This window comes from Echeneis naucrates, chromosome 11, assembly GCF_900963305.1.
Source record: "Echeneis naucrates chromosome 11, fEcheNa1.1, whole genome shotgun sequence".
NCBI lineage: Eukaryota > Metazoa > Chordata > Actinopteri > Carangiformes > Echeneidae > Echeneis > Echeneis naucrates.
The window spans coordinates 8,485,234-8,512,566 of NC_042521.1; the positions used below are offsets into that span (position 1 = coordinate 8,485,234).

The 27,333-nt window shown below is 41.2% G+C and overlaps 2 protein-coding genes across 3 annotated transcripts in view; both read right to left on the reverse strand.

The window, feature by feature from the left end:
• Positions 1 to 148: 148 nt before the first annotated feature.
• Positions 149 to 3,961, reverse strand: bloc1s4 (biogenesis of lysosomal organelles complex-1, subunit 4, cappuccino). Its single transcript, XM_029514507.1, has 5 exons — positions 3,599 to 3,961; positions 2,351 to 2,422; positions 2,114 to 2,215; positions 1,417 to 1,545; positions 149 to 1,198 (listed from the first exon to the last, which is right to left on the reverse strand). The coding sequence occupies exons 1-5, from the start codon at positions 3,914 to 3,916 to the stop codon at positions 1,100 to 1,102; spliced, it is 720 nt and encodes a 239-aa protein (XP_029370367.1). The 5' UTR covers positions 3,917 to 3,961; the 3' UTR covers positions 149 to 1,099.
• A 1,891-nt stretch (positions 3,962 to 5,852) lies between these two features.
• pard6gb (par-6 family cell polarity regulator gamma b) overlaps positions 5,853 to 27,333 on the reverse strand; it is a 28,968-nt gene continuing 7,487 nt past the window's right edge. For both annotated transcript variants that reach the window (XM_029514021.1, XM_029514020.1), the window contains one exon: positions 5,853 to 7,524. In XM_029514021.1, coding sequence (XP_029369881.1) covers positions 6,410 to 7,524 — 1,115 coding nt within the window. In that variant the 3' untranslated portion in view covers positions 5,853 to 6,409. The remainder of the gene's footprint in view (positions 7,525 to 27,333) is intronic.

Genomic DNA, 27,333 nt, shown 5'->3' on the forward strand with positions numbered 1-27,333 from the left:
AACCAGACTCTTTCTAACTCTCTATATTTTTTGAAGGTTGATAAACTAGTGGCAGCCTTTGTATATAGTTTATGTGATTAGATGAAAAGATTATGATAAGACTGTGAGAGATTATCAATAAAGATACACTGAACAACTTGTCTCAAATACATCGTTAGTGTTTATTTTAAAAATGGTACCCAAAATGAACCTCTAAGTGAAAGATCCTTATTCCTAACTATTTTGACAAATAATGAATCAACATCAAATCAAAGCTCCAATTGGTACTTAGCAAACCTTGGTGGAAAGGTAAGCAGCACATAATTTCTCCAACTACTCAATCGATCACAGCTTCATCACTGGCTCAAACTTTGATTCATCTGCTAGGTGGACTTAAAATTAAATGAACAAAACCTGTCAATAATGTGCTTTTTATTTTATTATGTTTTTAATATAAAAAAGGTGCCATTAAAGATGTAGCCCCACATCAATTGGGCAGCTGTTACCCAAAAGCCAGTAATGCCAGTGTAGCAATGAAGATAATATTTTGAAATGGAAGACATTAAATGCTTCAATGGATGAGATCAACACTGATCCGGGAGAGTGACAACATATTAGAAACACAGAATAATTCATAACAGCGTGCAGGTTTTTAGAAATGCCAGTTATAGGAATGTAATATCTATATATATATATATAAAATCGCTGGGTTAATTCTTTGTGTAATACATCTTAAGATCTTTACAACTCCTCATTTTGTACCTTCTTAACATTGGGATGACTTAGTCCTCCTGACTTGTCACATTCAACAACTTATATTGTTCCTCATTATTATTGAAAACAAGACTGACAGCAATACAACCCCCTTTAGGCACTTTTAAAATCATTTTGCTACAGTTCAGTGCTTGATGCTGCCAGGAGAATGACACTCAAAAATGTGAATGTCTTCAAAAACTTGGCTTCCAGTGACTTGTTCAGAAAGGCTACTATTGCTTTGTTGAGGCTGCTGTACCAATAGATCCTCCTGCAATGGATGGCAGTAAAAGTTGTCTCTATAGTTTCACCCAAACAGGCCTCTGAGGTTAGAACCAAGTTATGTAAAGATAAATGTTCTAGCGAGTCACTGTTCTGCCTGTGATGTGAAATAGTCATCTGTCCGAAACACACTGGGGATCTCTTGACGCTGATGTGGTGTTGGTCTTCTTGGGCTGGCCGGTTTCTGTTGAAGAACAGATACAGATTCATCTTAATTGACTACATCCTGGCGCAAACTGGGAACAATCTTGTATATGTTAGCTAATAAATTGTTTCAGATATGTTCAGGTCACTGGTAGAAAAAATCATTTCAAGATGAAGGCACATAAAATGAATAGGTATTATCAATGAAAAGTGACAATGTATGACTATGAATTCACAAGCACATAAAGGAACTCTTACATTTAAGAAGCTAGGGACACTTCGAAGGATCTTCTTGAAAGCACCTGGTAATGTTCCTGACTCTCCCTCTGCCTGCGTGACTTGCTCCTCCATGGCACTGACATTGGCTCCAACCATCTTTACAAAGGCCTGTGGACACACCACACATAACATGGCAACAAGCTGATAAGATGGAAAAATAATTTTTACATTTTATAAATATAACACTTCCACAACAACAATCAAGTGTTTGTTATTGCAACTAAAAAGGCACAAGGAATGGAAATGGAGCAAATAACTAATTTTATACCTCTATTAAAATGCAGGTTTATGATGGATACATTTATATCTTGGTTTGTTCACTTCTGTTTAAATTAGCTAGTCACTGTGTGTGAAACAGTATTAGAACTGGCATAACACACCGCCCTCCAAGAACACTGTATACTTTCCATTTTGATAGTAGAAAATAGGAAGTTTCCCAACCAGTAGAAACTAGTTCAAGGTAGCTCTTACACTTTCTCATCTTAGACGAGGACACATGTACACTGACAAACCCTTCTTTCTATGTCAGATTACAGTATATGTTTAATGTTTAATTTATCTAACAATGCTCATTAGAGTAGTTTGCAGTTGGCTTTGGTAAAGGATCCAATTCATTGGTTTAAGGGCATATTACAAATGTGCTGTATTTTGATTTAAAATGAATGACTGAATTTACCTCTAACTTGTCAATTCTTCTGTATATCTGTCTCATTTCACCAGACTTCTGCTGGATCTGAGGTAGGTTTTCATTCACTATCTGGGAAGTATCATTACGGATCTGGAGACAAAACATGAAAGAATGTGAGAGACAAATATAATGCAATTCAACCCCCCAAAAAAGAGACACAGTGCCCTCAATAAATTTCATAATAACACACGATCTTTCACTGTTTCATAGCCTTAACTGACTTACCATATCCAGCATTCCAACAAACTCATCCACTCTGGTCAGCATTTCTTCCAAGCTCTTTTCCAAACATAAGATCTAGAAGACGAATCATTGAAAGAGAGCAATGCAAAGTATTACATGCCTGAAAAAAAATGTGAAAATTGAAACTGCTAATTACACTTTAAATTAAATGAGTTTAAGCTGGACTCAGTAAAATGCCTGTAAATTCTGACAGCAAGGATCACGTGGGCAAAACACTGGGGCCTTTGTCTTTCTACAAAGCCATCATGCTTAGCCAGTTAATGCCAACTCAGGAGGGAGCAGGTTGGTCAGTTGACCATAATACCGTCACGACCAACAAATATAAACAAAATATCTGCATAGGCTTAAACAAGGGCTATTTTCTGGAGTTGATCAAGTCTGCAGACTGTTTATTTGTGCTATGTAGCAAAGTTATTTTCTTTTATATATACTATAATCAGAAAAAGAAGTGTAGTGGCAACTGATTTCAAATGTGCTGGGAGAGAAATCTGACAACATATGCACTTGTTGACTTCAACAAGTATTTAACTAACTTGGAATGACTTTATATAGAGATGATGAGGAAGGACTTTATAACAGTCAGTTTGCAGTTCATTTTATTGCATTACTATACAATACTATCAACAAAATCTTATATAGGCTTGGTCCTTGGTAAATGAAAGGAAACATGCATGTTTGTCTTAACAAATAAAGACTCGTTATCCTGTTGACAGGACACACAAGCCATTTTCTTTTAACTACTACAAAGTTTATTTTAGAGTAATAAATACAGCGATTTATTTTTGTCACTCTTAAGCAGACAGGGAACTCACAATCACACTTTCAACGGACCGATGAGAAATATTGAAGTACAAACTCCTGCATGTTGTTCCCTATTTGTATCAAATGTTTGGTTGATAATATGGTTGTGCTTTCGATTTCCGTAATAATTAATTGTAAATGTTGGTAGATTAGAAGTTCGGAGGGGTTAATTAGCCATCTGCAAATAAAACTCATCATGTCTGCAGTTGTACATTTATATAAGCACTTTCTGTTTCCAAATGTCCTGCAGCTTTTCCGGAAGATGCACAGCATTATGGGATCAACCGTTAACCGTTAACCGTTTAACGTTTCCGTTCCCGGCAGCTCACAGAAGCGTTGGTCGTCTTCACAGAAACTAACAGCTCGTTCGGCTGACGCTAACGCGGCTAGTTACGGTGACAGTAAAACAAACTCAGCAGCGGCACCGACCTCTTCTCCGGCTGTGGCCCTGATGTAGTTGGAGTAGCTGAGGGCGGTGTGTCTCAGGAGCTCGTCGTCCTGCTCCGGGTCGTGCTGGTCGGTCGTCCTGGGCTCCGCCGCCTCGTTGAGGCTCGGGCTTTGGGGGATAACGTTAGCTGCCGCGCCGAAGCTGGGGCTCTGCGACACGGTGCCGCTGCTGAGGAGCTCGCTGACCATGGACAGGCTGCTGGCGCTCTGCGACACGATGCCGCTGTCTCTGCTGATCTCCGCGCTGGACTCCTCCAGCGGGGACAGCAGGCCCACCCGGTCCATATGCTGATGGTCCATGTCCCCCTCCGTCTCTCTGATCTCCTGCAGTGTTTTGCCTTGTCAACTGACTGGCAGGTCACGTGTGCAGTGCGGACGACGGTGCCCGCGAAGGGCCAAACTACGGCGGAGCGAGCCAAACCGATCGAAGCCGAACATGAATTCAAAACACAACACAGACGAGCTCCAGAAATATCAATTTTCCAGCCGAATCACCAGCAACTGTAACCTTTTAGAGAGAAAGAAGCCTCAGGTTACATTCGCTGTAGTTTGTCTCAAATGCATTTCCTTCCAGACACTGCTGAAGAATGCTACCTGAAAATGTCTAGATAAAATGAGAAAACAATGAAATATAAACTATAAGAGCTGAAGAGATGATGAGAATCTCTCATGGACATGACTTTAGTGTCAAAGGTGGTTGAAAAGCTCTGGAATGAGGAGTTGAACATTTTCTTTAATCGCAGTGTAGACTAAGTTGTTATTTTCTGATACACATGCAAAGAAAAAAAAAAAATAGACATGATTATAAACCATTAAATAAACCAAAGAAAGGTAATCATACACATTGCAATAGCATGTCGTTATTAAAAGTAATGAACACAAAGCAATCTCGTGAAGGAAATTTCACACAAACCCTTTATTACCACTTATGATTGTGCGTCAAAAGACATTGATAACTAATAATCTGTAAACATTTTCTTCTGAAACAGGAAAGACAAAATGATGGCGATGTGTCTGATAGTAAAGTTAAAAAGGCATGTTTAACTCTCACGCCTCAAAACTATTTATGACACTTTCAGAATTAATGGGTGAAATATTAATTACGAACGGCAAATCGGAAAATGGAGTGACACCGCCGTTCGTAGCTTGTATTACACACATCAGGACATGCTGTCATTGTAATCTTGGCCAGCAGATGGCAGCCAGAATCACTGCAGAGCAATGGACTTTGTGGTCTGAGATAGAAGCAAACATAGCCAGGAAAACGAAAAAAACTATAAAAATCTACCACAACTTTGTCAGCAGTCTATACTTGAATCCCAGAAATTACCATATGGGTAGCACTTGCCAAGTTTCCTAGTTCACTCGCAGGTTGCCATATGATTGAGAGTTAATGTTATGGTCACTGGTCATGATTTTGTGACTTTCAGGATTTGGGGTCTCCAAGTGAAGCCGGTTTTGCATACTACAATTAAAACAGAGCAGCTGGGTGTCAGTGATCTCTCAGTTGTATGAGGTGTTCGGCATGCTGAATAAACAAAGCAGACACACTTTCATTAGCGTAGAGGTGAAAGGGGTTTGTTTCTGCTGGTGGGCCTCTGATCCAGGACAAAGCTGCATTCGTTCTGCATGTCCAGGTCAGATATACTGGCTGCATCCAACAATCAGATGATGAGCAAGAATTCAGGGATGAAATATTTGTTTTTGCCCTGTGATGTCTAGCACAAATCATTTCGTGTTTAAATTTGACTTTTGTGTCTTACCCACTTTCATTTAACCTGATTGCTGCAGACATGGGTCTGCATTAAGCGGCCGATTTGCATGTTCGCAACTGAAGTTGCAATAAAACAAACAACTTTCTTAGTGCTTTTACGTAGTGTTAATCATTTTTGCTTGTAGAATAATCAGACTGTAATCAGTAAGTGTGGTTATTTCTAGTTCGCTTTGGGCACTGAGATGAAAATGTCTCTAGAGTTTTGTTTTAGCTGCTGAGGGGTAGTAGCAGTCGCGCAATTCCCAAAAACCAAAGTCACACCCCTTATGAAATATTTCATGGTTATAAATTCCTGGTCTCCAGATGCTGCTGCTGGTGGAGGCATGGGATGTCAGTCTCTGCTTTAGTTAGTTGTTCTGTTTGACTGTTTGCAGTGAGTCTCCAGAAGAGCTTCTGACTTATATCCTGGAATCTATGGCATTTAAATTGCATAACACAATCCAATATAAGCTGAACCAAAACATTGCTAAATTGTGAGAGAATAATTTATTGGTACAGATACACGGATTTGATCACAATCATCAATGCATAAAAGAACTAAAAAAAAAAAAAAAAAAATCATACTCTACACAGCATTTATCAGAATATAAGAAATATAGATTTACTCTTTAAAAACATCCAAAAGCAACCCCAAGTTGGCCCCAGTAATAAGATGAGAGGATCTTAATAAAAGTGGTCACTAACCAAAGATATCAGCTGTAGGCACATTCAGAACTCTAGGATACAGTGGACTCACCTAAAAACAGTTATTGTTCTGATGTTTATTACATACATACGTACAAATCCTTTTGTGTAAGACAAAGACAACTTTAAAAATACAAGATATATTTACAATGCATTTTCCTTGTTTCTTGGCTAGCAACTTCCTGTTATCAATTACGTAGTTAAAAACAAATGGAAGTTACAAAATTAGTATCTGCCAAAGATCACTTGCGCTCATATGCATCCAGCCTGCTGTTCCAGTTAAAATCTCCGAGCAGTTCGGGATGTTTATGTCTCTGAGTGTGTGTTTATAAGTATTATAGGGTAATGACGGTGCCATCCTCCTCCACCCCTCCCCTGGGCAGTGCAAGGCTGTGTCGTGGGTCCGTTTTCAGGGAGCTGAGGATTTTGTGGAGGCTGCCATTGCTGTGGCGGAGGGCTGGGTTGCTACTGTGATGTGGAGGCTGTACATGGTGGTGACTATGCTGGGACTGTTGGTGCAGGTTGTGCTGAAGGTTCAGGTCTCTGTGGAGCTGGTAGCTGAGGCTGCTGTGTTGTTGCTGGTGGTGGTGGTGCTGATTTTGGTGGTGGTGGTGGTGGTGATGGTGGGACCCTCCATTTAGGCTTGGCTGGGTGTGGAAGGAGGCAGTGGAGACTACAGATGAAGGACGTGTGGGGGGGCTGGGGGGTGCTGCTGGGCCTGAAACTGTTGATGGTGTCTGCTGGTGTGTGCGAGACACACTGGATGCCAGGGAAGCATTCGATCTTTGAGATGGCCGCTTGAGGCTGCTTTCAATGACAATATCCGTCTCTTCGTCACTCTCCAGCTCGTCTTGGTACCCATGTGCTCCAGAGGACGCCACCCCCACTGAGGCCACCGACAAAGTTGGGTAACCAGTCGATCCACTGCTATCAGATGATTGGCCTGAGCTCCCTGAGATCCTGCTGCTGCGGACCACGTTATTGCGCTGGTTCACTGGCTTGACTGTCACAATCAAGTTGTGGCTGTTGGCGATCATCATGTCTGTTACCTGATCCAATGACTTTCCAGTCACTTCAATGCCGTTCACCTCCAGGACCTCATCATTAACTGCAAGCAATCCAGTGCTTTCCGCCAACCCTCCAGGCACCAGCCGGGATATGAAGATACCGGGAACCTTTTCCAGCCCATGTGGTGTCACCCGCACACTTGTTCCATCTCGGATGTAAAAACCCAAGGGTTTATCTGAGCCGTGACGATACAGTCGGACACGACGGTGAGACTCAGGTAGGATGTCCACATCAATGATTGAGGAGACAGGACGGAAGTCCTGGGGCATGCCAATGCGGATGTGTGGCCTCTTGCGGTTGACATCGTTGTTGCGCAGGGCAACCACAGCCTTCTTCTTGCGTGTTATTGTGTTGATGCCAAAGTTAGCATAGTCTGCCTCTTCTGCAAATAAATAAAAGGAGACAGAAACAGAAAGCAATGAGTGTCCAAGTTTCCACGCTAGAACTTCAAAACATGCACATATGAACACACCTTTAAAATCAAACCACCTGCTCACAGGCTCATGAACCTCTCTTTTTAAAACTATACACAGATGTGCTTTAAAATATTTTTCAAGCTGAAGACCTGCTAAAAATTTATATTGATTTCATTCCACATGAAACATTAACATAGCTTTTATTGCTAAAACCATAAACAAGACCTGAGTGCTTGCTGTTTCAATAACTGTGTCCCCTTTAGAATGATGAGTCCAGCTATGTATGAAAAATGACATCTGAGCATGTCAACTCTTTTCACACGCTGCTCCTACTGAGACACCCTGTGTGTGCACGTTTGGGTAAAATGCTGAGTGTGCAGAGCATTCCTGTCTGTGCTGACGGAGGTGACCCGCCCCTCTGCTACCAGACAGCAGCTGGAGGGATACAAAGGCACGTATACGTCAAACAGAATACTGATTGTACTTTCAACAAAAAGCGCCGCTGTAGCTCAACCTGAAATTGAACTCAAAGGAGGACAAGACAATTAAGGAATGAGCTGCGAACGAAGATGTGTGTGGTAATCTCAGTTAAAGCTTGGTGTTTCCAACCAGAGATTTAGAGCATTCAGTCAAACAATGAAAAACTTAATGGAGGACTCTCCATCACCCTCTCAGGAGAGCAACATATCTGCTGACAAACAGGCTCATCTTCTTGTTTAGGTAAAATAAAAAGAGGGAAAATTAAGGCTTTTCAAGAAGGGAGTGAAATAAGGTGTCACACAAACACTGACTGAAGTGTTTATTGAGTTGTGGTTTGGGAAAAGTACCAGTGACGTGTGTGCTCCTGAATGGGGGGGGGGCAACAAAAACACTTGATAGCTCACTAATCTTCCATTCTCAGGCAGACAGGAAATCTGGACACAGCAAAGCCTGATGTGACAGGAAGTGTGGGTCCCCTGGTGGGAGCATCAGCCCCCGTGCTTCCATTGCAACAGTACTGAGTCATATTTGCCCTGTGTGGGACACCTGCTTCATAAAATCTTTATACATCAAGGGAAGTGAGCGTCTATGGGCGAGTACATTTTGATTTCTGGTCCCATCTTCAACTTCCACTGTGGAGAGAGAGAGAAAGACGAAACAAATATGGAGTCAGCCAGCTGGCCAGTTGTCCCTCTGCCCTCAGAGGAGTGAGAATGTAGTGCTGACTCATTCATATATGTTGTCTCTCCCATCACCTCCCTATTGCTCATCCTGTGCAGAATGTTGACTGAGCAGGAGCATGCTTTCTTACAGCTTTAGATGGAATTAACCTGGGGAGATCTTGTGTGCAACTTGGTGTGTGCGCCACCACAGTGCGCTAGCAATGACTAAGTTAAGTGAAATGAGGTAAATTGCAAAAATAAGAATGATTAATGAATGTTAGTGAAGTAGGAGATTGATTGAGGTCTCTGGCACAGCAAAAATTATACTGTCAAGTGCTCACTGACTCAAGCCAAACTGATGTCCCAACAACATGTAATTCTGATAAAGAAATAGCTTAGAAAACTCCTCTCATCAGCTTTCGCTGTTTTAAAACAAATATGCTTTTGGCAAAAGAGTCTGCTTATCAACGAACACATTGTAAAGTGCATGGTATCCTTGGTTTTCTAAGCATGTTGTGGCAGAAGCTGATTTGATTGAATCCAGACAAAACTTTTGCTGCAGCACTGGAATTCCAGCCACAAGTGCAAGCCTCCCTGATGTGAACCATATTGGAGGAGAGAGTCTCATTACAGGTCTATGGTGCAACATCCTCTTCCTTGCATACCCACGCCTCAGTCTGAAGCCATCGGCAGCACACATCCCACCACATTACTTGCATCTTCAGTAGAACAGATGATCTTTTAGTCAGAAATCCTATGGATACGACTATAATTAGAATATGCTTTCTGTGTGTAATCTCCCTGAGCTGTTTTGCAAAATCGCATAAAAAGCCCATTCTGCTGTAACTTTGTTTGAAGAAAGTGAAATACACAAAGACATGAAGTGCTGCATTGGATACACCGTAGAGCAAAAGTTGAACAGGCAAGAACTTCGGTTAAATATGGATTAAACAGATACCTTTGTTCGAATCCACCAGGAAATTAGATTTGAAGTCTACATGCAAATTCTTCCTTAGTGATATTCAGAATTGTCATATATACACACTTTGCGAAACAGTTAATTAAAGTCCATTGATTTTTTGATATTATAGATTAGATTATAGATTATAGCTCGTGGAAGAATGTGAGTGTGAGCCACATAAGAAACAACAACAGCCTGAGGTGGAGCAGGATGTCTACGATCGCCTTCAGAAAACTGACACGCTACACATGTGACCTTTAAGGACTATAGAGTTAAACAACTGATGAATTCAACAGTCAAAAGACAAAAAAAACGAATTAGCAATTTAATAATCAATTGCTCATGTAAACTAGTCAACAAAACCAACTATGATTAAAGGCTGCTGATGTCATTGCAATTTTTAGTAAGACCTAACTCACCGTATATATTGCCTTGGTCAGTAAAACCACCAGACTATCATTGGATTACAGTACTTGATTATGCCAAATAAATGAAAATGTTGAATCATTAAACCAGGCTGTGGCAAACTTTCTGTATATCTGGAGGGCTGGGTTTTATATTCTAGACCAATACATCCATCAACATGGAAAGGGTTTTGGGAAGTTACACATTATGATCACTCATGCACATCTTGTTTTATTCCATAATGCAAGAAAATTACTCTTTTACAAATGAAACCAAATTTCATCTCATGAGGGTCAATAATTATACAAAGATGCACGCAAACAGACACACACACACACACACACACACACAGGCTGTGGTGCAGTGGTGGACTAAGTGAGCTTGTTCTAGTCAATCACACAAAGGTTATCGTAACATCTACTGACAACTCTAATCCCTGCTACACTGAAGCATTATGGGTAAGCCAACGTGAACCCGTTGATCAAAGCCTGCCGGGTCACTGGCAGGCATCTGCAGGCTCAACAGCACCTCAGAACAAAAGCCTATTAGAAAATCCTGGTGTTTCAATTAGCCGTTTCTCATTTTTTCCACCATGTTATCTTCTATCAAATGCAATTTTCTGATTTGTGTGTAGAATAGAAAACATAATTTTATGTGATAGAAAATCCACGAGCAGAGAATACATCACACCAGCTGTTTGCATTTACATGAAACCTCAGTTTGTTCGAAACTTAAGGTCAGAGAATTCCACTAAAAATCCAGCTAACAGCGAGGCTAAATGCTGACAGGGGCGGAAAAATGTTCATTCACTTAAATAACATTTAACATCTGTGGTAAAGAGTATCAGTGAGGGTAATGTGAGAGCTCTGACACAGCTCAGTGGATAAAGAGAGAATGTCAGAAATTGACAGTGGGATTTCAACATTACCATGTTTTCCAAACTAAAGACTAAACCCCATGACACCAGAAAGCACCACCGAACGTGGCTCCACCCCATAACCTGTGTCAGGTCAGCGGGAAAGAGGTCGGAGGTGAAAAGACGGCTTCTGGGTGACGTCTACATTCTAGCCCCATCTGAAGTCTGCAGTTACACATATCTGTTATGTATGTGTGTGTGTGTGTGTGTGTGCATGGCACTCAAGGAATGCGGGGGTTAACGTAGTTGGAGATCTCTCCCAACAGGTTTAAGACTTCCTTATATTCAAAGTACAGGAAAGGTCTGCAGTGAACTGAAGTAACTGGCCGATTAAAGTTTAATTAAAACTGTTGTGTGATATGATACACAGTTGGCATATTGCACTGCTTTGCCCAAGCTTTTACTTAAGACAGAATTTAGTATGGCTGTGATCTGCTGGACAATATTTTAACTAGCTCGGAAGCATAATAAGACACAGACACAGTTTTGTGCATTTAGAGAAAAGTGGCCTCTTTGTGATTCTTGGTTGCTGTTGAATACCCCATGCTGTTACAAAGCAAAGAAAAAACTGAAAAATAGTCTTTGTTCCACTGAAGCCCACCTCTAGTTAACCAAAAGCCCTTTAAAGTCCTACTGCTTTCCACCTTTTCCCATAAAAAGGCAAGAACCTACAGAGTTTTATGATAAGCCATTAAGGCCACTGCACACTTGTTCCTGGCACGTCTTCTTACATTCACTTCTGCCTCGATCCAACAGTAAACACACACTGAAAAGATGATGGAAATGAACCACAACAGAAATATACTTCCATCTTTACAATGCACTTCCAATCAATTTTTTTAATCCTTGGTTTAATGTGTGATGTAATGTGTGTAATGCACCAACAGTAGCAGAACATTTATCAATGAGGCATTTGAATAGCGTGCATGTGTTTGTATTCCGTCGGCTTAATGGCTTAACATAAGTGAATGTGCCACATCACAGCCACAAAACGACTGGTAGGACTAATAAGCGGCGCCATAATTACACAGACGTTCAGACTAATGGTGTTTGAAGAGCTGTTAGGGGCCAGCTTCATGTGTGATATTTCACACATGGCTTTGTGAAAGTTTGAACAAGATGTTAAATATTTTTGGTATACCTGTACCGGCAGTGGGGTCAACACAAGGAGAGGCACAAAATGGCAAACCAGAATTTATGTTAAATTGTCAGGACTGTCTCTGTAGCAAAAATTGTAATTAATATAGAAAATTGAAAAAGGAACAAACAATGAAACATAATTATCTATTAAAAGTGGCCTGAGTTTATTTGGCATCTAAGGAAACAACATCAAGATGGACTAACAGCCTTAGCAGTGGACCTTCAGGGGTGTGGGCCCTCTGGTAATGATATTTTTACCCCGTGATTTGACCCAGACATTAGCAGTCCAGCTGAGCAACTCCACAAACACACAATCCTTTCAAACTGCTTCACAGAAACAGCTACTACTGTTCCAACATCAGGCCACGCAAAGAGCTCCACAGTTGAGCATTGAGATATAGGAAGCATGCATGAAATTCAGAATTTCATGCTATACACTAGATTTAGCATCTTGAGCGCAGAACAGCATTCTGCGCTATGCACTTCCAAATTTGTGACATATTACTACATCATACATATTTTGCTACGTCCTTCCTAAGACTTCGGTAAACTTGAGATGCTGTAATCCATTTATTAAACTGAATATGTGGTGGTTCTATCACCTTCTTCATCTATCCAAAAAGGACATAAAAAAAAAAAAAAAAAAAAAAAAAAAAAAAAGGACAATTTGTAATTTTATTCATCAGTTTGCTCAAACTGCAGCCTGCAACCTCTGGCCTGGTGCTATGTCTACACCATGTCCAGCTACGGCCCATCTATGCAAGTGACATTCCTGCTCCCCAGCAACACCCCCCCCTCACCCCCGCAGCCCCCATCATGGTCTTCGGCCAAGCGTGACAAAGTGCTTAGTGGCAGGAGAGACCATAATGATGGGAGAGAGGCAGAAACAAGGTACGAGAGAGAGAGAGAGAGAGAGAGAGAGAGAGAGAGAGAGAGAGAGAGAGAGAGAGAGAGAGAGAGAGAGAGAGAGAGAGAGAGAGAGAGAGAGAGAGAGAGAGAGAGAGGTGAAGAATGCTGGACCCTGCTGCCTTTTGCATTAGGTCACAAGCAGTAGGCTTCATTGCTGGGTCCCACAGATAGACACACAGACACAGACACACATACACACCGCTGGTAAGTCCTCACTTTCAAATCCATCAGGAATATAGCAAAAAGTAGAATGGGAATGAAAAGCACATGACAGAGCAGAGCCATGCAAGACAAGGCCGGGCAGCCCAGGACAGAGATGTACAGTTGGCAAAAGTGTCCGCAGAATTTTTTATTTTTTTTTTCCTTCACTGACATTTGCATTTCTTTTGCTCCTGTTTGCATTATAAAAGACATAATCTAATGAAATGCAGAGGGCTTTGTGCTGCTTTCGCCTCATAGCGTGGGGCTCAGAGCTGGTCGGTTTTCATGACTCTGCAGTGGTTTCATCCAAGAAATCCAAATACAGAAAAATGAGCTGAACAGCATTTTTCTACAACTCTTTCCCATGTAACAGAACTGCAATAAAAAAGGCATTTTCTTCTAATACTGCTCAGTTTGCAGTTGCCAGGTCGAGTTTTCGCTTTTGTGAAAATAAAACGCATGTCGAGTCCGTTCCAATGAGACGGACACACAAACGTATTGAATGAACCAAAACAATCAGTATTCTTGGACGTCTCCTCTCCTTCCCCGTTGGAGACAGTCGGGAAGTCTATCTGTGTGTTTAGAGGCTGACTGCTGCCAAGACGTTCAGCTTACATTAACATGGAAAAAGAATCCAGACAGAATAAAGAAGAACTTTTTTTTTTCTCTTTAAACATGCAAACATATTTTGCATTCTTGGAGGGGTGGTTGAGGCAGGACTTGGGTGGAAATTTGGAGAAGCTTGATAAATGTACAAGGTTATAATGGACAGCTGTTCTGAAGGTCTGTTAAGGATCATTTTGGACGTTTTGATGATCTTGTGCATTTTTTGAGATGTTAGGCGCATAGAAAAGAAAAGATTGTGGCAGTGGGGGTGAAAAATAACTGACTACATTCAGTCATGTGCTGCACTTAAGCAAAACCTAAAATGCTATTTGCAGCTTATTTGAGCATTTATGCCAATATAGACTTGTATATCATAATATATTGTACATTCATGGTCCCTTCATTTGGGTGACAGCTTGAGAAGAAAGAGGCTATTCGAGGTCATTTAAATTTTGATTTACATTCTCTTGTAATACCTGATTACCTTTAATGAAATGCAATTTTCAACGCAGGATGTTCTATAACCCTGTTCACAGGAGTGAACAGAAGCACAACAGCCTTGACTTTTAATCGTAGGAAAGTAGGAAAAAGAGTTTAGAGTCGTTATTAGCATTGAGACTCTTAACAGGTTCCGCAGATCAACAATTATCTAGTCTCAATTGGTTTTCGCTTCAGGTACCCCAAAAAAAAAAAAAAACACAGAGGAAAACCTTGGGATTATCAGAAAATGGATAAGGTGATAGTGAACTATATGCAAAAGAATCAGTCAAATCTCTAGTGCACAAACCGTATATATGTGCCCGGGGATCAATTTGCATGTGCTCCCTCCATTTTTTCACTCCCAGTGCTCTTTTCAGTTACTGCGGCACACGGGCCGAGCTGCACATCTGGGACAAGTTAAATGGAGCTGCCTTGTCTGCTCCATTCTGGCCTGGTCTGCGTAGTGGGAAGAGTCACAGGTTTAAGGTTCGCTACAGGTATCAACTGCACCCCCATGACACACGCAGGCACACACGCAGGCACACACGCACACACACAGAGGACCTCACACAGCACCAGCAACTTTATTCACACATGCAGATGTTGGGTCATATCACATGGGGAACAGAGGTTAAGACCAAGAGAAGAGTGTTTAAAGAAGAAGGGAGTAGGAGAGTGCATGTGTGTACTTAAGGAGATTAACCTGTGTGTGTGTGTGTGTGTGTGTGTGTGTGTGTGTGTGTGTGTGTGTGTGTGTGTGTGTGTGTGTGTGTGTGTGTGTGTGTGTGTGTGTCGGGGAGGGGGGTTGACATACAACAGAGGAGATCAGGGTGAAACATCAAAGAGGGAGGAAGAGGAGAGCGATGGAGAAGACAGGTCTTGCATTCCTCCAAGGGAACAATCTAGACTCCATCAAGTGCCCCCCCTGCCTTTAAGAAAAAAAAAAAAAAAAAAAAAAAAAAAAAAAAAGTGGGTTGGGGTTCAAACCTTCCGGCCCCCACCTCCCTCTCCTCCCTCCTACCAGTGCTGCTTCTAGTTTTAATCCAGCTGCCTCTCTACTGATGTTTCCAACCAAGAAAACACATGATGTTGATTTAAGTTCCACAAAGTCTCCACCACCATCTGGCCCACAGGTACCCAGGCTGCCTTGCTTACTACCTCTGCACAGATATAAATGCACGTCTCTGCAGAATACAGAAGTGAATGGAAATCTCTGAAAAAACAAAGAAAATTTCTGAGCCATATACCGATATAAACAGATTTTTCATTTCAAAGAGTACAAAGAGGACAGAGACTCAAGTGTAAGCGTTAAAAAAAAAAACACACAGTCCGACCATATGACAAAAAAATACAGGCATTCTGGCAAAGACATGAGAGGGGAAATAGATTCTGGCAACCTAGTGATGACAGCAGTCACAGCAGCAGACTTGGACTAAAGTCATTGCCACCTGTCTGTCCCTCTGTTTGTGTGCGAGTCCAAGTGAGTGATTTAAGTGGGTGCATGTGAGAGAAGACAGACAATAACAGACAGAAGAACTCTAAATGCCCTTAAAACTAGGAAAATGCATACAATCCCTGCTCTGTATGACCATGAAATGGACATTCAGAAAATAGCATAGCATAAGATCAATTGTTCTATGAACTCTAAGCTCCTCTCCAACACTCACAAAGGCACAGGAGCCCTCAGCCTCTTAAACCACTGTGTTTAATGAGCCCTGAGCTATAAAGACTTGCCCTCAGTTGTATTTGCTTCACAATGTTTAATGAAGAGAGCAAAATTTATGAGTCCGGTGTGAATATTATTCACGTGGGTCCACTTCAGGAGCGAAAGAAACGGAGCATGGTTCGTTTGAGATTGCTTGTTGAGATAGGTTTATAAGAAAAATGAATAAAGCCATTTAAGGTTTGGAGTTGTGCTGAAATGATTCATGTTATATGAGCAGCTGCAAAAACGCTAAGAGTAATAAACCCACATGCAAAGAGGATGCAGCGATTGTGTGATGGATCTAAATACAGCAGTTTTACAATTGTGTTCATTACTATTCATGTTCAAAGTATAAATTCTTTGACTTTATGGGCTTTCTGGTTTTCTTGTGTCATTCAGCCACCCAACTCTTCTGCTACCTAGAGGGCTTCACCTGCCTGCTCACAAATGAATGAGTGGATCAACACCTGCAGCAGCATCATGCTCAATCTAATAACTAACAGAAAATAATGATTATATGCAAGTAAAGTGATATTCCAAATTTTATTTCTATAATTAAAAAACAAATGTACAAAAATTATGAAATGTGAAGGTGAAAACAAATTAAGGCATGACCTCCTGGATGTATGAGTTAATTTAATATCAATAAAAAAAAAAGTAGTAAGATAAATAGTAAGATAGTAAGAAAAATAGTAAGATAGTAAGATTAATCTTTTGTACTGCTAATTTCTAAAAATATTTCTCCAGTGGTGATCTTCACATATCATTGAAGCTTATGTCCGAATGCACTCAGGCGGACACAGAAGTGCAACTTGAGACATTAAATAATGACCCCACTTGATCTCACCAGCTATAGTGAAGTCCAGGGTTGGGATTCATTTCCTTTTCTACTGCCCTCGTTTGCTGCCTTTTTCGGCCTGATCCTCTGTGTCAAGGATCTGAGCTGAGTCACTTTCTAACCCGTTATCAGCTGCAGGTGAAAGACAACAAGCAGACTAGGAAGATTATAGTGTAGTGTCTCTCGCACACAAACAACCACACTGCAGAAACCAAGATTGGCTGCAGGATGTAACATTCAAGCCGGCAGGTAAGGAAATGAGACAATCAATAAAGAGGACAGATTCAGAAAATGCCCAATTTCCTTCTGTAAACAGGTGAAAAGAGAAACAAATCATCATGCTGCCTGTGAGCCAATTTTAGTTTTGTTTGTGCTAAACTGTTGGTTTAAGGGGGAACTAAGAGAGCGAGCGAGACTGAGAAAGGGGCTAGCCCGTCTTCACAGAAGAGGTCGTGCTGAGAAGGCCTTACATCAGCCCACAGGAAAAGTGATCCTTTGTTATGAAGCTGCCTCTGGAGACATTCAGCTCATTCACACCATGGGGAAGAAAAATAACCCTCACGATACAACTTGACTTTAGAGTGGCCAGAGAAAATATTCTCTCTGAATGCAAGTGAGATCATTTTATAATCTTATCCAAGCAGACAAAGAGAAATAAAGTCACATACACATGTTGTCTAATGAGAAACTGTGGCACTCAAACGTACATTATTATGCAACAAATCATTGTGATAGTCCTTGCTGAATAAGGGCTTCTTGCCCAATTTGGTTGCTCAGCCAGTTTAACGTTACCATTCTTCATCGCTTGAAGGGCTGCGCTGGTATGTGATGGGCTCACTCACTGCCCTCTATTCAGTCATAACCAAGGGTCAACGAAAAGCCCCTTTCCGGCCTTCAGGTGAGGGCCCCCCATTCGCTGACTGTGATTGGGCAAACCCTTTGCAAGCTCGGGCAGGCTACAGCCCCAACCCCCCGCCCCGCACCTGAAAGCACCAACACCCTCTCTTACACAACCACACAGCATAACAGAAGACTTCCTGTGTATGGTGACACAGATCCTTGGTTCTTCCTGCCGCTGCCTTTCTGCACTGACTCCATTTGTGGTTTACTTCATCTCATCCCTACAGCCATATCACCCCTCTCCAACACATACACACATATCAAAACCATCGGTGGGAGAATTTCCACATGAGCTGTCAGTATCCATTGTTTCAACAAGTCTCTGGGACACAATTCATATCAGCACAAGAGTCAAGGCTCATTCCTCCCCTCCTCCATTCCTTTCCTTCCTCTCTCATCCTGAACTGCTGAGTTGGCCTGATTCAACCACCAATGTGAGTGGGGGGTGGGTGGGAGAAGGGAGAGCGTCTTCTCATGTTGTGTTTGTCTACTTCTGCCAGACATTTTTCAGTCAGTTCAGGAGTTTGTAGGACAAATATTTCACCGAATATGAAGGTTTTAAGTAAAAACATTATTTATGACAGTTCATTAATGAATATACCAGTGCAGCATCCATTTAAAACAGGCAGACAAGTCCACCTTTATGAGACTATGCCTAAAGGTTATGCAGCAGGAGGCATTTTTGCAATAATAAAAAAAAAAAAAAAAAAAATCTGTGTTACTCACTTTAAGGCCTCTCCTCACATCAATTACTGGAGTCGAGGACACAGTGAAAAAAATTCCTTGCCCAATTTCCTTTGGTATAAGCACATGGAGCTGATCATGAGTCACAGACATCTTAATAAAGAGTCAGATAAAAGTCAGATAAAAGGAGCAAAGTGAACTTCTGAATCATTCACTCGATTACTTAAGACCGACTGGCTCTCCAGTAAAACAGTATCAAATATCCAGAGATCAAATGTTTACTGCAGTGCTATAGACAAATCACAAATGAGAAACATACTTTATATCCATTCAGTGATTTACTTTGAAGTTAAATGAAATGGCTCATTGCCAGGTCTGGTGATTTGTAATAGCCAATCATAAACGCTTTAGGCTTTAGTGTAGCCAATCAAAGCTGTCCAATGCATGTTATGGCTGGTGAGGGGCATGACAGCTTGGCTCTTTGTTTTAGCCTCATGACCTATATATGGCTATACTTTTAGCTGGCTGTAATTGTTCTTTTAATTCACCGACCCCCCTGCTCCACGCACAAACACCCACACACACCCACACAAACACTGTCATCCAATTGCATTACTTCCCCATAAATCAAGTGGGCCATAAAGCTCTTAGCTACCATTAAGTGGAGATTAGAAAAAGAAGCAATGGTTATCAATTTCAGAAAATGTAATAAATAACTCTACAGTGCAACCCACTTTTTTGAAAAAAAAAAAAAAAAAAAAAAGAAAAAAAAAAGAAAGAAAAACAAAATGGTCTCAGATTTCAACAGTATAGCTTGGCCACATGGGAATACCAGAGGAGTAAACAACCCCAAAGAAACAGTTAACTCCCTCTCAGCAGAAACGATCAGACCCTTTCAACAAAAATAACAGCCAACATTTACTGAATGGGTTTTGAGACTTGATTATTCCCTTTTTATGCTAAAGGCATATTCCATCAGTTCAATGGAAAAATTGCATGCTAGGACTTTAGTAAATGCTGGGAGATGCACATAAAAAACATGCAGACTGAAAGGCACAATCAGGAGTTCATACAATACTCTTGTACACAGTAACAGCCATGTTTACACATCTTCATCAAATTTAATGCTCAATGGTTGTCCCTCATGGACTGTGAACTTCTGACCAGGGTCATTATATAGAGAAAATAAGTTACTTTACATGCTACAAGGCTGAGCACAAGGCTGGTTTCAGGGGACCAAGAAGTATGTGTGTGTTCTTTCAATGTACAGTATTTATGGCATATGAGCCCGCCATGTGCAGCAGCAGAGGGAAGCACAACAGACTCTACTCATTTCAAAGCAAAGTGGGACGTTCGGTGCTTTACTTTAATTATAAACTACGAGGAATGACAGATTTACTTATAAACTAAATCTTAGGGGCGATACCTGCAGTTAGTACGAGTTTGTTTTTGCAGCCAAGACACAGCTAATCTACGATGAGCTGGGTGGCTTTAATCCTCGCCAGTGGTGAGTGTGTTTGCTGCAGATGAGCTGCCGAGAAGCAGAGTCAGTCCCTCCTTTGTAATTATGGACTCCCAAAATAACCCTTTGCAGAGGCAGTGCCAGGTGGATGTTGTGCTAGCTAGCTCAGGGCTCAACTTGCTGGTGCAAGAACGTTATATGTTGTGAATGAGGCCAGAAAAGAAATGGTTGGTGTGCTATTGTTTGGAAGATACAAATTCATTCAAATATGTGGTTTGTAAATAATCCAAAGCTTTTAAAATGTGACTTCCAAAGAAAAACCAGGAGGAACACAGATCTTAAATCCCCCATGAATTTCAAACTGCAGCCTAACACAGGAGGAGATGGCACGGAGGCTCTTCTCAAGCTTATATTTCCTCAAAGGACACAAATCCCTCATTCAAACTATTCATAACACGATGATATGTGAATTAGTGAGTTTTCAGACGCAGGATCAGAGCGTGCCTGGCCTTGTCCTTCAGTAGAGCTGTAATTAAACAGGAACTGCAGTGAGCAGTCCCACAGCGAGCCGTCTCTGCAGAAACCAGCGACTCCTCCCTCAAAAACCCACTAACACCCACCCAGCGTCCATATTCCTCGCTCCCGCTAACCCCAAATCTTCACCCTCTTCCCTCACTTAGCTCGTGGCTCGGTTCTAAACTTGGCCTGGGAATTTTCCACTGCATTCTCCTGTTCAACCGGGCTCAGTATTGTCTCAGTTCTGCCTGAAGGAAAAACCAATCCTTCATTGTTCAAGACGATAAACCTGTGATGTTTATTGCATTATATCAGGTATCGTCTGTGTTTGTTGACTGCTCTATGACTTCCTCTATTTCAATTCCGTTCACTTGCAACAGAACTGAATCAGACTAACACGGAGATGGAAAGATTAAGTAGCAATGAGGTCTGCTGGTTTCTATTCTGTTACAATAACTGCATCACTATATAATAAAACTGATGAGTGGCCTTCAAAAAGGCAAAAACCTAAAAGAAAACATGCCGATGTACTTTGACAACATGGGGTGACAACAAAAACCATTTTAAAAGCAACTGTTGAACATTTTGTGTGACGCATTTAGTCGCTTTGTAGTTTACAGAAATGGAAAGATTGAATGAGACTGAAATCAATTTGAAGTTTTAGCCAACAATCAGATGCTTTAGATTAGCTTTAAAACTGGATACAGCTATTGTTTGAAGGTAACAGAACCCACATTGCAGAACCTCTAATTTGTTTAATGTACACATGCTAGTTGTTCATGCTATCTGGCCAGTATTGCTCTCCTCTCAAAAGAAAGATGTTGGAAGATTTTCCTAGCATTACATTAACACAGCTTTACTGTTGAACACGAAAATAATATACGAACATGCATTTTCGGCTGTATAGAATCTACACTGCAGCTCCATAAAGTCCAAAAGAGGCCCTGCACATCAGTCTCATGACGACATTCACTAAAAAACATAAACAAAGTCCTAAATCCATACACAGTTGGAAATTCTAGGTCACACATTTCATAGTTCATTCCACATTCAAGCCAGGAAAGAAATAAGATAATAAGGCAGTGAAATATTTCAGGCTTAACTTCTCTTTGAAGGTTCATGTAGCTGAGGAGTGGCTGTAGTGGTGGTGGCAGCTTAGGAAGTTGCTTGTTTGTCCCTGAAGGACTGGCTATATTCATCCAGCATACAATTTACAGAGGCTGTGTCTCTGCAGGATGAGGTCAATTTCAACCCAGCCACCCAATTTCTGAGAGTCATAATAGAAAGTGCATGAAGATATTGAAGCATTTTTTGAATTGAGAGCAGCTGTGTGTATTGTTCATTTATACCAATATGGAGCCCTGCAAATCAGCTACATCCTTCAGGAAATTTGCACGTCAAACACTGGAGAAAACATTTAAGCAGCCCTGTCTTCTCCTACACTGTCTGGAAACTTCTTTGTGGGGGGGCGGGGGAGTGAGTTCAAAGCTAGGGTCATAAACCAAAATGAAAGCAGGGGCTTAGGAAACACAAACACCAATATAGTTTTGCCAAACACAGCATCCTTCACAAGTTTAATTAAAACACAGGAGCTCCCCTGCCAGGCCTCTGGGACAGAGAAAAGGACTCGACATGTGTGTCAGTTTGTGGCACACATGAACAAGCAGTTATGTGTGTTTGTGAACTGAATCACATTCTGGTAAATGCACCACAGCAGTAATTTACTCTCACTGTAACAAAGCATATCTGTGTTGAGGATGCACACATAAGCACAAAGGAGATGTAATGGAACTCCGTGTGTGCATTTGTGTGTGTGTGTGTGTGTGTGTTTGTGTGTGTTCACTCATGCACATGTTTATCCCCCCTTTTTTTTTTTTTCGTGCCAGCGCTCGTGATTTACAGCATCATCCAAGCTGGTTCGCAGTGTCTTCACAGTCAGAGGCACAAAAGGGAGGAAGCTCCCCATCAGATGGGGCTGCCGCGGCTCGCTCCCGTTCCTGGCATCTCCATCGCACTTCAACTGTGGCTGGCATTGTCTGAAGACGTGCAGGCCACACACAGGTTTTATGGAAGAGCCCACACACTACCTAAAAGGCTTTGTAGCACAGAAACCTTTCCCCCCGTTGAGACAGAGATAAATTTCCTAAACTGACTAGGCCATGAGCACCTTACTTGCCTGACTTGAGGCATTTTCAAAGGTTCTGTAGTTTCCCGTGCTGCTGCCCACTGACTATAACACAGATGTGTCATCAAAGTGTCTGTATAACTTTTACAAAAAGTTCTAATAAAAGGCTTTTTGTCTGTGACATTCGCTTGTGGCACCTCTGCTCATTCGGGCTTCCCCTCTTCCCCAGAAAATTCCTGATTTCCGTTGGCTCAGATTGCAACAGGAGGATAAGAGCCAGACCACTGGATAGAGGTGGACTGAACCTGCCCACTCCTCCCTCCTTCCTCCTGTCTCTGAGCCCGTCTGTCTTTCTTACTGTCAGGCTGACTCCCCACTGTCTGCCGTGGTTTTCTCTCCCTTGCCCTTGACAACTGAGTCATGCACGGACTCTAATGTGAAAAGAATGAAGATCAGTCTAAGCAGATACCTATAACATTCCTGAATCCAGACCAAGATGTTCAGATGGATGGGTTGCAGGGTTTTGTTGGGAGTCTCTCTGAGAGGAAATATAGTCTGTCCTCAGGAAAAGGGAAAGCACAGAGGGGTGGCGATGTAACAAAGAAAACAAAAGCATGCAAAATAAAAAAAAGAAAAAAAGAAATGGGGTTTGAAAAAAACAGCTGCTGTCTCTTACAAGGAGGAGTAGGTAGTGTATAGGCTTGTTGCATCATGGCCATGCCTTTAATTAAAACCAGCTTCATGGTCGCACAGCTCCAGGCCACTCTCTTGTACCAGGCACAATGGTAGTGGAAGCCTCAGAATAAAAGACCAAACTCAAACTCACTCTTAATGTCTGAGTAAAGAGTCACAAAAGCGCATGAAAGCAATGGAATGAGGCAGTACCTTCACAGGACCAAAATAGATCTGCTGGAATGAGGAAGAAGATGCTTTCTGCTCATCGTGGTATTTTGTTGTGAGGCTAGAATGCAAATTATTAAGCCAAACAGCATCCACAAAGCAAGTGGGCAAAGAAGACAAGAGAAAAAGCAGCAGACTGGAATGAATAAAGTCCGATACTTATACCAAATAAAGAGATCTTTTAATCCACTGTCTGAGGACTAAATCAGCTTTGTGAGATCTGCTTGGGGTAAAGAACCAATGCTAATCACAGAAGTGGCTCCTTTTCTTGCTTACATGGATCAAATAGTGTGTGTGTGAGAGTTACCATTAGTGAGCACTGGCATGTTGACACATCTGCTGCACAATCCATCCAGTGAACAGGGCCAGGTGGACAAAAACAAACAAACAAACACACATGCACACACACAAGCACAAATACACACCTCCACGTGGATTCCTGCAGTTGGCCAGTAAACTATGACACAGGCCGAGAGAGAAAAAGGGATTGTAGGTCTAAAATACACAATGGCTGCTCTTCGCTTTTCTATCTTCTAACCCTTAAATTCCTTTTACATGTAGACTGAAAGAATAAAGAAAAAAGACTTGGGTTGATAATTAACCATCGCAACACAGGTGTAGATGGGAAAAATAGAGATTTTGTGAAACCCGCCCAATGCACCAAAGTCTCAACAGATACAACTGTAGAAAAAAGAAGTTCAGCACGAAAAAACAAATTCCACTTTCAAAAAGCTGGAATAGCATGAAAACTAAAAGAGAAAAAAAAAAAGATGTCTGCTTAAAACCTTCTTCTTTTATGGGAGGAAATTGGGTTTTAGAAAAAACAAAAACAAACAACCCCAAAGTAAATGGAGTCCAGAAAAAAAAAATAAAAATAAAAAATCAGACATCCGGATCAAAAAAAAAAAAGAAGAAAAAAAAGAAACAAACTCAAATTTCTTCTCCATTTCAACATTTGGACTGTGGCTGTTTCATGCAATATCTTTTTCATGCACTTTGCCCTATTTCATCTGTTTTAAGTGTCTGACTATTTCCAATTTTAACAATATATGACAGTATAAAAATTAAAAACCAAATTCTCAGCAAACTGCAGCCAAATTCTTAGTGGGTTGATGGTCTCACACAGCTCCAAGCCAAAATGACTCCAAATGACTCCATACCCAAAAAAAGGTTATGCCAGGTCAAGCTTTTGTCCAACATACATATCTTCTCACACCTCAACAGCCCAAAATAAGTTAAGCCCACAACAACCCTTACTGTAAAAAGGTAGTTTTTCCATTTGCTGATGAATTTTAAGCCCCTTCTTCATTGATTTATTCATGTGATTTTCTTAGTTAGGAATTAAGAGTAAAATCTGGAACAATGTCAACAATTTCCAGTGAACACAAAAACCTTCCTAATGCGAAAACAAATACTCTGAAACCATTTAGGAACTTTACAGCTCATGCATTCATATTCCTCTTGTGCTCCTTTAATAGTTTTGAGAGTAAATGACACCTTTCTATTCACAGCCTGTCAGGCATTGCTTTGTTACAGCAATGCCTGACAGGCTAAACAACACATTTAAGGTTTAACTGTGCAAAAAAAGAAAAAGAAAAAAGAAAAAGCAGCAGAGCCGAGCTTGGAAAGTGTAGACAGTCAAGGCAGCCATAATAACGTTCGCATTTCTTTGATCTCCAAGCAACTGTGCTGTCCAAGTTGTTGAGAAACAAGCAGTGGCCTGGATGTCTGCACTTTTTTTAGCTGCTGTTGCTTTCTGGTTTTTTGTTGTTTTTTTTTTTTTTTTTTTTGCTCTGGTGCCACTTCTCTCCTTCGTCTGGCTGCTGTTGATATCCAGCCCTGCAGTTTTCACAGGTGTGGACAGCACACCAGTAAACCTCTGCACTCAGCGTGTTAGATATGAAGCCACCCAAGGCTCAGCCTTGGCCCACATCGCCTAGCTCTATTTATTTAAACTTTTAGCCCTTTGCCAGACAAGGGTCTCTTCGTTTTGTTCAAAGTTTAGTCTGTGTGCAGGCCACTGGCACTGTCTACAAAAACAACTCCATTTTCCCCCTAAAACTGAACTGCAAAAGCAGGCCAGTATTTTGCTTGGATGAGGACCATTTCTGTTAAACCATTAGTGTAATTACACATAAAACCTGAATTAAATCTAAGACACATAGCCTATTTGAAGTCTAATTGTTCTCAACTGCACACAGACTATCATTAAGATGACTGTGGTTATGTTGTTGCAGTGTGAGAAGGTTTCCTAAGTGTCTACATTGTGTGAAAGTTTTCAAGTTATAAAAGCCCTCAAAGCAAAAAATCATTACAAGGCTTAGTTCAAAGCTCTAAAAACTGATTCATGGGAGCACATGACAGACATTCTGTCCACTGTTTTTACTACTTACTGGGATCATTCAACATAATTGTTTTATTTTATAAGGAGAAATGTGGAAATCCATGAGCCCAGTTCCTGTCTGCATCAACTTGGCTTGAAATAAGAATGTAGACAGCGTTCCCTCTGCTGCTTATTGCTATCTTAATTTGCATATTTCTGCACAAAAGCCACAACACGAATGAACAGTTGGTACTCACAGTAGTTTCCCCTGATAAACTTACTATAAACTCGTCACAACGCCAGACAACTCAGATAACACATTCAACACGGCTGTGAACAGAACAGGACCAACTGCCAGATGCAACTTTGGAAAGGCATTTAGCAGGAAGCAGGAGACTAATAGTTTGATGAAGAATCATTTTCTCTGCACGACAAACTCTCAGAAATGTGACAAACTGAAACGGCCACATGACCGCCAATGCAACATCTATCATCAGCTGTCCGCACATGACTAAACTACTACAATCACACCCACAGATGTGACCAGACAGAGTCCACCTCCACATACAGAGCCGGTTCATTCACTCCCCTTTCACCACAAACCTTTTGACGCACCCCATTTCTTCCCATCACTTGTCCAACCCTCCCCCCATCCAAGTGGTGTTAAGCATGAGAAATGTTCAAGTGTCCCACTAGGAAACTTCCCTGTGTGACGGTGGCTACCCTCCCCCTCTTGCTACAAAATGAGATGTCTCACCACCGCAGGTTTTCACATAATAATACAGTAGAGCTGAGCTTACAGGAGGATGATATGGAGTGTTGCTCCAAAGTGCAGGGGTTTAGAGTTTATTTGTTTGCAACAGGTGGAAGGCTTAAGGCAAAGTAATGTGACAAAACCTATCCCTCAATGGAGATTTCACTCCAGGAGGAAAAAAAAAAAAAAAAAGCAACACAAACTGAGGTTGTGACGTGCATGGTCCACCCGAAGATGTACAATGCAAAAACCGTCTGAGTGAGAAAAAAAAACATCTAAGTTGTTTATTAAGCTGCCATTCGATGGCCATTATATAAAAACTTTCAAACATTCCTTCACGATTGGGAAGCCCAAAGTCAGTTTTCTCTCAAACTAATCTCTCTATCATTATGTTCCAAACAGATGCCTGTGGCTCAAAAAAATTGCACATATTAGTTTTGCACTGCCGACAGTAACGATTGCCATGTAGCTGCAAAATGGTAGACTTCTCTCATTGACACAGTGAAGCAACTTTAAAAACCATAGAAAACCAGGCTACACCTTTATGTACGCTGTTATCAGGTAGCTTTAAAGTGTGTGGAATCAATTTCTGTTCTTTTAACAAGCGCAAAACAGCTTTTTGTAAAAGTCGGAAAATTATCCCCATTATCGCCGAACATGTCCGTGTAAAGGCAACCAGAAAAAAAATAAAAAAAATAACTATAAAACACAAAAGGAGACAGAAGCAATTCAGTCAGGTTGAAAGTTCAACAATGCTGCTTTGGAACAACTCTGCTCCTATGCATTTTAAATATAAATGCAACTTGAA